Genomic DNA, 12,452 nt, shown 5'->3' with positions numbered 1-12,452 from the left:
TGAGAGATTTAAATTTGAATTACACTGTTATGACTTTATATTGTGTTCACTTTTAAACATATATTTACATTACAGAACAATCAAACTTCGCCTTTGGGCTTTGACCTCAACAGCAACCCCCACTTGGGAACTGTAGCCAACATTTCGGCAACTCAGAAGTATGTTCAAGTGATGCAGGACATGTATGAGGACTGTAAGACAGTGGTGAGGTGTGCTGTAGGTGTGACGGAGGAAAGGAGTTCAAAGTGGAGGTGGCACTACATCAGGGATCAGCTCTGAGCCCCTTCTTGTTTGATATGGTAATGAACAGGATGACAGATGAGGTTAGACAGGAATCTCCATGGACTATGATGTTTGCAGATGACATTGTGATCTGTAGTAAGAGCAGGGAACAGGTGCAGGAGAAGCTAGAGGCGTGGAGGTTTGCCCTGGAAAGGAGGGGAATGAAGGTTAGTCGTAGCAAGACGGAGTATCTGTGTATGAATGGGAGGGACCCAAGTGGAAGAGTGAGGTTACAGGAAGAAGAGACCAAGAAGGTGGATGAGTTTAAGTATTTAGGGCCAACTGTCCAGAGCATTGGAGAGTGTGGAAAAGAAGTGATGAAGCGTGTGCAGGCAGGCTGGAACTGGTAGAGAAAAGTGTCAAGTGTAGCGAACTTGAGCACCCCTGGTCTGGAGGAAGACCAAAGAGGAGGTTTATGGATGTAGTTAAAGAGGACATGAAGGCAGTTGGTGTGAGAGCAGAGGATGCAGAGGACAGGGTTTGATGGAGGCAACTCATTCTCTGTGGCGACCCCTGAAGGGAAAAGCCGAAAGGAAAAGAAGGAGTCAGCTAGTGAACACCATTTTTCGTGGAAAACGCTTATTGGTGGTTCATCAGCGTTTTATTTATTTATTGTTAATGAACTTATTTTTGGCGTTTAAAAAAATGCTCAGCATTTATAATATGCGTTTCACCCTCCAGTCCAGTTGGTGGCGGTAGACGAGGAAGGAGGCATTTTTGTTCATACCCACAATCCACCGGGGGCAATCGAAGGCGCCTTTTGCTGCAGATTGCGGTCCTACATGTGTGTACTGTGCAGGGCTGAAGGGTATTGCATGCGTTAATATTCAATTGTAAGGTCGTACGACTGTTTTAGTTTGATCCGCCTGACGTGATTTTAGGTGCAAACAACGCCGGCATGGCTCCTTTTGGCTTCGTAACAGCAAGTGTCAGTCTTCTGACGAAGTCCTTCAATGTCTTCACTTGCACGAGCACTCTGGCAAGGTAGCTAACTTTGCTTCAACAAGTTCGTACTCTAGTAGTTTCTAGATTACGATTGGCGACAAAGCTAATAGCCCAATTATTAGTTGTACGTTTCCCCAAGACCCTCACCAAACAAATCTACTTTAAATTGTATTGCATGATTAGTGCATTTTTTGGCAAAATATAGATAAGCAAGTAGCGCTACAGTATGTTTCCTGCAACATTATTATATATAATTATACTTACTAGGTGTTCGTGGGCCAGTAAAGAATTTGTCTTGTCTTAAATTTGTGCTCGTTGTTTTGGGTGTAATTTGCAGATGACTAGAAACTCATTACATTTTACCGTTTTATAATTTAGATTGAAAAAGTGTCGAAAATAAGGTAGCCAATATATTTGACACTGCTCCCAGTATAATGTAGGGCAGTGCTTCTGTTCCTTTTTTCCCCATTATCTATCCCCTGGGAAATATTTTTTTGATCTAAGAACCCCCTAACCAGCGTAAAGTATTTTTGATGAGGAAAAAAAGAAGAATTAAAACCAGGGATGTTCAATAACACTTTCTTCCCCAGATCGATACCGATTCCAAGTACATATACCAATACCTGGTAACGGTACTCACCCATCATTGCTTAAAACAGAATGCTATGCTATCAGTATCTGATTTATTAAACTTTGGAACTGTATTTGTAGTATTATCTCTGGAACAATTTGGAACAAAAAAAAAAAATATATATATAACCAAAAAAAACATCATTATAAATAAAGAATTTTGCACTTAAAATAATTCCAACATAAAGTGTCCTTCTTTTGATCTATCAGAGTCGTCCATGCTGCATATAGGAACCCAGTGAAGTGCTTGTCCACCCAAACCAGTGACCCTCCAAAGAAGCCTCTCAATGGATACCTAAGATACGTTGTGCAGCAGAAGCCAGCCATCGTGAGTCGGAACCCAGGTAAGGTGCAACATATGCATCTCAAATTATCTCAAAATGCAATGAGGAGCTATGCAGTGACAGTCTTATGTGTTGCTGCATCTTTGTTTTGAGTTTATGCCTACACTGAGACCCAATATAATCTTGCTGTTTCCTTCAGAAATAAAAATAGTGGATGTCATCAGGAAGATTGCCCACGAGTGGAGACTGATGAGCCCTGAGCAGAAACGGGTAATTCAACTTAATCACTACAATGGAACCGGAAAGGTTGCAAATATCCGTTCAAGGTCACTGGCTGACATTGATTAAAAATATTTTCATCCATCATCAAAGTTTTATCATCATTAATTCCTTTGGTATGAATAATGTTTTACAATTAAGTCAAAGGGTCAGACACATCTAAAAGGAAATCAACTTCTTTCTTTTTTTAAGTTGGAGTATACTAATACTAATTCATCTGGTTGATGTCTTGCACGAAGCCATTTGAAGATGCCTATCTGCGGGAGAAGGAGAAGTTCAAGATGGATCTACAGCACTACCGGGCCCAGTTGACCCCAGCACAGATCGAGCAGCAAGCGCTTGAGAAGAGGCAGAGGATGGCCAAGAGGAAGGCCATCCGCAAGAAGAGGGTGAGCCAAAAGCAGATAAGCACCATGCAAAATTTATTTGTATTTTCGCTAATATTTTTCAATGTGATGTAGGAAGCTACCAACATGGGGAAACCAAAACGTCCTCGCTCGTCATTCAACATCTTTATGTCCGAACATTTTGTGGAAGCCAAAGGAGCAAACATACCGGTTAGTACTAAATGTTACCAACAATTTGATCTATGTGTGTATGCCTGCTTTTAATGTATTCAATGATGAGCTATTTGTATTGTACTTGACTACAGATTTTCATCATCGGACTCTCAAACTCCCATTGCTCACATTTTTGTAGTTTCCTGGCACATCCTGATTTTTGCATAATAGGATTTCATGTTTTTATGTTGTAGGCAAAGATGAAGTCTTTGCAGGATGACTGGCAGAATCTTTTCAGCAATCAGAAGCAGGTAGGCCTCAACAACTTTACATATTATTTTAGTAATGTCGAAGTATGAAATTTGGAGTTCAAAGTTAAAGAAACCAAAGGAACTACATGTGCTTAGCTGTAACATATCTTTACACATTCTAATAATAATAATACTTTCAGTTTGGACGTGCCTTTTGAGACCCTCAAGGACACTGTACATCTATAGACAGTTAAAAAAGAATTATACAGAAAAATAAGAAAATTCGATTTAAAAACGTATACAATTCTGTATGCATGACAATTGCCCCTGTCAATACATTGGGAAATATATTATATTATTATATATATATAATTTTTTTTTATATTTATTTATTTATTTGCTACCAAATATTGTTGCACAAAAATCAAGCAAACTGTCCAGTGTCCAACTGTCCATTTGTTCAACATTCCAGATTTATACACAGCTGGCCGAGGACGATAAAATCCGCTACAAGAATGAGATGGAGTCATGGGAAGACAACATGATGGAAATTGGACGACAAGACCTGCTCAGAGACAAGACTCTGTCGAGCCAGAAAAAAAAGGCTGCAGAAACCAAAAAGGCCAAGAAAAAAAAGACGGCAACAGCAAAGAAGGTCGTTACCAAAGCCAAGTCAAAAACTGTCAAGAAGAAGACAAAAATCATCGTTGCAAAAGCTGACAAAAAGACAAAAAAGACAAAAAATACTTAACCGTTGTTTCTTTAGCAGTCTCGGTTTCCAAGTGTTATAGACTACTACTAGACAGATGTTCTGACGACACACTGTATCTGTGTTATGCTGGTTTCTCAACTAATTTGGAGTGGTACAAAAGTTGTCATCAGGTTCAACAGAAATTAAAGGCTATGAACATCCAACTTTAGTTAATTGATTACTTGACAAATTTGTGAGGTTTGAACATGTCATTGAAGTCATAGACCTGGCCGTTACACGCAGGAACAACAATTTTTGAAAATGGCTTAATTCATCATTTGCAGATAGAATAGCTGCGACTCTTTTTGTTGGTCAGTGACGATCCCTCAACTGTTGCCACTAATTTGGAAGCATAAAATTATCTAAAATGAATGTCTTGTTAACACATTCAACATTCTATTCTACCCCTGAAATGAAATTATTACTATAGTACATACTACATAATATTTGATTGAGTTTTTCGAAAAAGGATTTAGGCCATTATTTTAGGAGGGTGATGATGATAAGCTTGTGTCACAGAACATAATGGCTTTGGGTATTTCATTAAGAGTAAAGCAACATTTTCTTGATAACAGTCTAGTTTCTAAACAGTTACTAACATCTCGAGATGACCAGAACACATTTGTACTGTATGTATATAAAATAGTGGGCTACACCATTTAATGTGATCTCATGCAAGAAAGCTGTACCAAACATTCTGACTTTACAATGATTATACTGCTTGGAGGTATTCACTTAATATATGTTGCTATGGTTGCCATTGTCTTGCAACCTTTGCATTGGCAGAATGTTTTCTAAGATTTGTATGGGAAATATAACAGTGATTGACAGAAAACAAACTGAAATGATCAACATTTTAAAAAGAAAATGGCTTTGAATGTTTCACTTAGTTTTGTAAAAGCTGACCGACTTTACAATATTGTAGATTTTGCGATATTCCTTTCTATTTCAGATGTACACGGTATGCAGCAGTTTGGTACTATACTTGAGTTGACAGTATCTTCTACTGGGAGTGTGTACAAGAATTGGAACTTGACTGAAGTTGTATTATTGCTAGTAACTCATTTTCGTGTAACATAAGCTTGTGAAGATGCATATGACTGAAATGTCATTATCAAATGCTCCTGAAACACTTACCCCCCCCCCCCCAAAAAAAAACAAAAACAAACAAGAAACGCCATGTAAAAAAATGCTTTTTTTATATTTCACATATATCTTGAAACTTTCTTTCTTAGGTTTTTCTAATCCTTTTTCCCACCGTCCAGTAATGTAGCCATGCCTATTAAGAACATACACTTAATATTTACAGAATATTACATGTTATCGCTGTCCTTTTGTATTGTGTTTTGAATAAATATTTACATCCACTTCATGTTATGTCAAACAACATTGACCTGGCACCCACAACGCATTAGGTACAAGGGGGAAGAAAATGAGAAAAAAAAATCTGAACAACCATACAGAAAATACAACTGAAAAAAGTATCTGGTATGAAAAATTGCTAACAGCATTTATAGACCATTTTACTTTACAACACATTTATTTGTACAATACTAAACAAAACTAATCTATACAGAAACATTGTCAAAAGCAAGAGTACTGAAATACAAAAAAAGAAAACTTACAAACGGAGAATATCAAGCTGGAAACCATTGAAGATTTGGTACAGCAAGTGAAACCCATCATTACTGAAATTAAAGCCCGGCCACTAGTTAAGAAAAACACAACAGTTAAGATTTGACCATGTAGAAAATGTTTGGAGTCAATATTTTAAAAACCATAGCAAGTGACTTCACATAAATGCATTAATTGTTGAACATTTAAATAATATTCAAGAACAAAAAAAAAACAAGCATAGGTAACGAATAATAGCTAAGTACTTAGATCATAAATCCAGATTGTAATCCAAAATGTTGTCAGTGCCACATTTGGTGCAATCTCAGTCTTGTGAGGCTTTTACAATACATTACAAAAATTATGGGCACAACTAAAATCAATTGTTTACACCAAAAGTACACTATGACTATAATACATAAAATATACCAAAACAGGTTAAAACTGGTTCATTTTCATTCAGTGGGTTGCATTGGCAGTTGATTATCGAAGGTCGCACTCCACGTTGCTGAAAAGATCGATCAAAAACTATGAAAACCAAATCTCAGCTGTTGATGAGATGATCACGATCCTTGTTGCTGTTGTGTTGATTGTTCCAATAAAGTTTGGAAGTTTGGAGATAAGACCAATTTATGTTGGATGTTTCCTAACACCATCATGTCTCCAGTCTTACCGTCGGAGAGATTCACAGACACCAGTTGCTGAAAACAACAGAATAAAAAGTATTTTTTCTTAATGTCTATTGTTAGCCCAGTTCGATTGAACCCAGGGGTTCTGTGATTCAGTCTCAACTGTTCGGCGGAGGTCAAGACACACACCCGACACATATGATTCGTGATGATATGCCCCGCTTGGCCATCATTGGCTGCAGGTGATCATGCGACATTGCTTGGCCTATCAGTGCTGCAGGGTATTTGATGCGCTCATTAGTCGACTTGTGGCTGTTTTGATGGCACGTTGTGTCCCTTCATACTTTGTCGAGCAAAAAAGGAAAGTGGTCAGATTAATATGTGCAATATGAATTTACATGCACAAATGTATGGTGTTCCACAGAGTTTATTTCTGGGGCCTCTGCCATTTTCAATGTATCGGTTGTCCCTGGGTTCCATCTTAAAAAAAAAACGGTGGTTGTTTTAAAGTGCTGAATAAATGTTGAGTTGAGTGATGGGTGTCAGCGTCCTCACTTCATGATTTGCAATGGAGCAAATGACGCAATTCTATGAATGGGAAATGCAACAACACAACGCATTTTGACTTCAAGGTGAAGAGAGCCAGATTTGAGAAAAAGGCTACACTCCCTCTTCATTTTTTTCCACAAATAAACCTTATACCCATGCCTTAAATTTGTAAAATAAAGAAAGAAAGAAAAAAGAAGGAAAAAAGGCACAAAAAAAATCTCATTTTATTTTTCAATAAAAATTTGTTTGGCTTAGTATCTATCTCTCAATGTCAGTGAAACTGAACATTATTACCTTTGTTAAATATTATACCCTTTTAATTACCTGGAGGAATGACAAAGCAGCTCCATTAGTGATGTCCATGACAATATCGCCGAGCTTCATCTCCACCTTTCCAGACTTTCGTATCTGGAGCTTACCCAGAAATCCCTCTGAGAATTCTGACAGCACAGGTGAGCACTTCACCGAAGGGGACTCCTGGAGAGACGCAAAGAGCAATTCATGGATGATGACTGCAAAATATTAAATACGCTAATGAGATTGATGCTACAGTGCTTCAAAGAGGGCCTTCATGACGTCCCTGTATCGTTTCTGTCTAGATCAAGGGCATGTTTTGAAAATAACAGTTTACTGTTGCGGAGTAGTTTTAAACAGTAAGAATATTGTTCACCATTTGACCACTAGATGGCAGACAATGCTCACAAAAGCCTCCAAGAATGTACTTCTTTACCAGAGAAGAAGAGCCAGGACCAAATGGGGAACGTCATCATTGACGCGTGCGACATTTTGGAGGCGACAGAACTACAATGCTTGTGCTCTGTCGCATCCATCCATCCATTTACTACTGCTTATCCGAGGTCGGGTTGCAGCAGCTTTAGCAGTGAAGCCCAAACTGTACGTTTTACAAATAACCACCCAAATACCCAATGTTGACTCACTTGTGATTTCCCAAGCTGAGGCTTTTTGCCCTTGGCAACTTTCTCGATTCTTGCTTCAGGATTGGAGTCTGCTTTTTGTGCCCTCACAGGCATACAGTCAGGTAACTGCATGAAGAAGAGCTCCTCCTTGCCAGACAGGCAGAGACCTTGCAGTATCTCCACCAAAGATGGCTGCTTTCCGTTCCGGGCTGTTCTAACCTGAGGTCCACTAGATGGCGATCCGAGACGAAGAGGCTTCTCTTGGCTTGCTTTAGAACAACAAGAGGCATCAGCAGAGTGAAATAATGTAATAGGCATGCAATATTAAGGTGTTGTTAGTTGTCTTACATGTGCTTGACTGACACAAAGGTAACTGGATTGGGTTCAGCTTGGCGTCATTCTTTAAACTCGGATCACATATGAACTGGAAAAACACAGTTAGATAATAACAATCAGGATCTTGATAAGTGAGGAAGAAATGTATTTTCTCTTTTCACTGTTGGATTTACAAAGTCCAGCACAACCCAGAATGAAAATGATACAAGTCCCTCTTATCCTAGTATAGATAGTTTGAGAGCCTTCACTGTGTATTTAGTGTAGATTAACTCACATCATCTCTCTGCAGTATTCTGAGTAGCTCATCTTCATCGTCAGACTCTTGCCGCTCTTTCTTTATAGGTTTACATTTAGGAAATGCGGTGGCGTCACACACTTCTGGAGCAGCAAACCAGCCTGCAAGAGTAAAAATATGTAAACTATACCGAAGATGGAACATTGCACAATACATCATCGACATGAACCTGTTTTCCGCAGGGTGTGAGCGGGGCCCTGTTCAAAGATGGAGTGAGACTGGATAGTCTGTGGCTTCTCTTTCCTCCTGCCTCTGTTCTCTCTTCTTCTATCATCACTCTGTTTACGCTCTCGTTTCGGCGTCACTTGAATCGCTTCCTTTATTCTGGAATTAGATGTAGTTCAAGTGCATAAATGCTAATTACACTGGTCAACCCATTTTTACAAATTGTTTTCACCACTGCAAGTCAACTTTTCTACATACAGTTTTTGCACTGATTCCAAATTTGCCCTCAATTCTTCTCGAACACATCAGGTTTTCAGAATAATTATATTATAACAATAATAAGTACTCATATTTATGACTTAAGGATTATAGCAGGCTGACTAGTTAGCACGTCCGCCTCCCAGTGCAGAGCACGTGAGATCGAGTCTGGGCTTCGGCCTTCCTGGGTGGAGTTTGCATGTTCTCCCCGTGCTCGCATGGGTTTTCTCCGGGTGCTCCGGTTTCCTCCCACATTCCAAAGACATGCATGTCAGGTTAATTGAACACTCTAAATTGTCCCTAGGTGTGGTTGTGAGTGTGGATGGTTGTTTGTCTCTCTGTGCCCTGGATTGGCTGGCAACCAGTTCAGGGTGTACCCCGCCTACTGCCCGTAGCCAGCTGGGATAGTTCTGCGCACTTGATTAAAAATGTCCTGCCGCAAAGACTTCTGGATATTATATATCATATAATAATGCAATAAAGTATTACATTATCGGTAAAAATGTGAATACAATATCAGTCCGCATTTTTATACATCACTGGTGAAATTAATACATTATGGGGTTTTATTAAATTTTTGATCAAGTTAAGTGCAAATTTCAAGAATTATTACATTTTCAGGAAATCATTAGGGTGTTACAAGCATCTGAAGTTTGTTTTGGGACACATGAAGACATCTCTGATCACAATTTGCTTTTGACCAGTGTTATTTACAGAACATGACAAATGAATATTCAGTATTACTACACTGGACTCTAAAACAATATTTAATGATGACTACTTACTCATCTTTGCTTTTCCTCACAACATTGACGTTTGGCTCAAAGGTTTTCTTGGAGGGACAGTAAAAAAAGTCAGATTAAACCACTGCATGTAAAATGATACAGATGTCAGTACTTTTTTAATAGACTGTCTAGTATTTTATTATGTGACTAGTATGATTTTAAAGATGTCATATTATGATTTATGGAAAATTTACTTTTTAAATTGCTTGTACACAAATAGGTCTCTGGAGCGCCTACTCATTTATCAAGAGTGATATTAAACAATGAAGTAAATTATTGTGAGAAGCCTATATCCGGAAAATGCCTATGAGCAAGCCAAAACAAAATGCTAAGCAGAGCTGCAGTGCTGTTTGATGCACGGATCAATAGAATGAGCTAATAATAACCTATCACTATATTAGCTAACTACATGATCAGTATTCATACACTATCCAGTATCCACGGTGCGCTTAGTGGAATTGAATGTTCTATTCTTTAGCAAGTGAAATTCGACAACTTGGTGAGGTGATAAAGTTCTGCCTCTATGAGTGAAAACATTGTTATTATAGAGTGTCACTTTTCTTTCTTCAGATTAAATGCTGCCGTACAAGCAGTCAATAGCAAGCCCGTAACTCCGTTGCCGGTCAGTAAGAAAGGTCCACCTTCTAAAAACAGGCTAATTTCAATGGGGCTTTAAAAACTGGGTGAAATATAATTTTGAAGACATTGCACATTAAAACCCTTGAACTTTCACCGTTTACATTTGTGGGGAAATTGCATATGTCTTGGGTGGATATTAGTAACAACGTATAGTGAAGTGATTAGACAAAAGTAGTGCTTTGCCACAATCATGTGGAAACTTGATGCCAAGGAACTATGGTGAAGTGTGTTGAGGAATTTCATTAAAACGAAAGTGGTGTTTTGCCTCCATTTTGGGACATCGACATGCAAGGGACGAGCATATATTACTTGCAGTTTTCTGTAGGCTGGATCCCTATTGTTGTTTTAAGTGACTTTTCATTTCAAAATAATTACCACAGTTAATGCAGGTGGCTTTCTAGAGTAGATACCTTTGTTTTCTTCTGGGCACCCCCTAGTGTCAGATCCCGATTTCGGAGAGACGGCAGTCTTCGAGCGGTGACTGGGGAAGGGAGGCATCCGAGGCCGTGCAGTCCTCTACTCACAGGAAGGCTCAAACTACTAGCCCCACTGTTAATGCCAGAACAACAGGGGACCTCTTCTGCATTCTTCGTTTCCATAATTCAAGATGATTAGATCCCTTTGTGTCTACAAAGAAAGCGTTGCGCATCTCATTTCCTCCAAACGTTCGTTTGTTTATTCGAACTACAAAATCAGATAAGAAGCTCTTGTTTCGAAAGTAAATGCACGATATCCAGTGTTTTATTACTGCAAATAAATAATGGCTGCTGATTGTTTCAAAGCCTAGATCAATCTTCAGACATTTCACTTTCAAATAAACATTTACGAAATCGTTTAAGGCGAAGTGATGGTGCAGATAACAACAAAGCGTCGTTTGTCCACAATAAACTCCCAAATGCGACTGCTTCCGGTCGAAGATATTTTCATTTGAACATAGTGGAACTCGGCTTCTTGCAGCAGGTCGTATGAGGGCTTTTGGCTTACGTCGTGTGTTTCCGGAAGGATTCTGTCAAACGTCTTGGTCCTGCCCCCACAAATGTAGTCCGTGTGGTTGCGGATATTATGGAATATGGACAGGGAGGGTAAAATGTTGAAAACAGGCAGCCCGCCAACACCTACATCCTCCGTGGTTAGCTCTTGTTGTTGTCTTCTAACGACAATACCCTACTACAACCGCAAGAGGGCGACATTATTTTAAAATGCATTCGTTGTATAGATTTATTACTACAATATTGAATTTAGGTACAATATTGAAATTAGGTACATGATCTTTAAAAAAAAAAAAAGGGGGGGGGGGTCAAGCCACCGTCTATAAAAAAATAAAAGTTAAAACAGCCTTTACATTATAGCCTACTCTGCATTGCAGTAACGTGCTGTGATGGACACATGTAAACCCCTTCTATAATATCATAACATTTTGTCACTTGCTAGACCACACCAATATATCAGCCAGATTTTGTCCAAGTCTGATCTAGCATTTCACAATAAAAGCTCTTGAAACCTGCATAATTTTTACGTGACTGTCAAAACCGTTGATTTCCAATCAATCAATCAATTAATCAATCAATCAATCAAACTTTTGTAGCACTTTTCATAAGACGCAACTCAAAGTGCTTTACTTGAATACAAATCAACACCTCTAACCACTTGTCCAGATACACACACACACACTTGTTCTTATATAATTGTGAGAACATCCATAGACAATGCATTTCCTAGCCCCTTCACCTAACCCCATCAAAAAGTATTGCCTACCCCCATTCCTTACCCTAACCTCAACCATAATCCAATTCAAACCTAAACTCTAAAACCAATTCTTGACACTCAAAAAGAGGTATTGTATTGTGAGGACGGGCCAAAATTTCCTCACTTCATAAAAATGTCCTCAATCTGTTGGTTGAAGACGTATTTGGTCCTCACAATGTAGTATGTACAAGTACACACACACACACACACACACACGTACACGCACGCGCACGTGATCCTGTAGCAACCAGTCCCGACACTGTCCAAAGTATTGAAACAACAAGATCAATCGAATTCCTTTGTTTTTGTTGTATACTGAAGACATTTGAGTTTCATCAAAAGAATAATATCAGACAAGTTTCCAGCTTTTATTTCAGAGTATCACGTGTTAAACAATTCAGACAGAGCACCTTTTGTTTGAAGCCACCCACTTTTAAAGTGAGCAAAAGTATTGGGGTGGACATTATTAAATGAAATTAATGTGAGCAACATTTAATATTTGGGTGCATAACCCGTAATTGCAATAACTGCACCAAGCCTGCGACCAGCTGACTTCACCAAACTGTTGCGTTCTTCATTTGAAATGCAAATCCAGGC

At 38.8% G+C, this 12,452-nt stretch overlaps 2 protein-coding genes across 4 annotated transcripts; one reads left to right on the top strand and one right to left on the bottom strand.

Moving 5' to 3' along the window:
- The first annotated feature begins 1,019 nt into the window (after positions 1-1,019).
- tfam (transcription factor A, mitochondrial) lies at positions 1,020-5,294 on the top strand. Its single transcript, XM_086064698.1, has 7 exons — positions 1,020-1,266; positions 2,068-2,201; positions 2,341-2,411; positions 2,660-2,809; positions 2,882-2,977; positions 3,175-3,231; positions 3,644-5,294. The coding sequence occupies exons 1-7, from the start codon at positions 1,181-1,183 to the stop codon at positions 3,920-3,922; spliced, it is 873 nt and encodes a 290-aa protein (XP_085920824.1). The 5' UTR covers positions 1,020-1,180; the 3' UTR covers positions 3,923-5,294.
- On the bottom strand, positions 5,100-11,246 carry LOC147157200 (DNA-directed RNA polymerase III subunit RPC4). 3 transcript variants are annotated; one of them, XM_086064696.1, is made up of 9 exons: positions 11,094-11,246; positions 10,520-10,736; positions 9,471-9,517; positions 8,432-8,586; positions 8,242-8,363; positions 7,980-8,055; positions 7,653-7,900; positions 7,039-7,191; positions 5,100-6,237 (listed from the first exon to the last, which is right to left on the bottom strand). In XM_086064696.1, exons 2-9 carry the CDS (start codon positions 10,706-10,708, stop codon positions 6,100-6,102), a joined length of 1,128 nt encoding a protein of 375 aa, XP_085920822.1. In that variant the 5' UTR covers positions 10,709-10,736; positions 11,094-11,246; the 3' UTR covers positions 5,100-6,099. The 3 variants fall into 3 exon arrangements, with proteins under 3 accessions (XP_085920822.1, XP_085920823.1, XP_085920821.1); XM_086064697.1 differs by having other exon boundaries at positions 5,100-6,267; positions 10,520-11,246; XM_086064695.1 differs by having other exon boundaries at positions 10,520-11,246.
- Between the last annotated feature and the right edge of the window lie 1,206 nt (positions 11,247-12,452).

The sequence above is a fragment of the Leptonotus elevatus genome, chromosome 20 (genome assembly GCF_054856555.1).
Source record: "Leptonotus elevatus isolate MCC_2025b chromosome 20, RoL_Lele_1.0, whole genome shotgun sequence".
In the NCBI taxonomy this organism is placed as follows: domain Eukaryota; kingdom Metazoa; phylum Chordata; class Actinopteri; order Syngnathiformes; family Syngnathidae; genus Leptonotus; species Leptonotus elevatus.
This window is presented reverse-complemented; position numbering and strand designations above follow the sequence as displayed.

Coding starts and splice junctions, on each gene's coding strand:
- tfam (XM_086064698.1), top strand. CDS start 1,181: ATGGCTCCTTTTGGCTTCGTAACAGCAAGTGTCAGTCTTCTGACGAAG. Junction 2,810..2,881: donor AGGCCATCCGCAAGAAGAGG/GTGAGCCAAAAG, acceptor AATGTGATGTAG/GAAGCTACCAACATGGGGAA. Junction 2,978..3,174: donor CCAAAGGAGCAAACATACCG/GTTAGTACTAAA, acceptor TTTATGTTGTAG/GCAAAGATGAAGTCTTTGCA.
- LOC147157200 (XM_086064697.1), bottom strand. CDS start 10,708: ATGGAAACGAAGAATGCAGAAGAGGTCCCCTGTTGTTCTGGCATTAAC. Junction 8,056..8,241: donor GAATACTGCAGAGAGATGAT/GTGAGTTAATCT, acceptor GTGTTTTTCCAG/TTCATATGTGATCCGAGTTT. Junction 7,192..7,652: donor CTCAGCTTGGGAAATCACAA/GTGAGTCAACAT, acceptor GCGTCTCTCCAG/GAGTCCCCTTCGGTGAAGTG.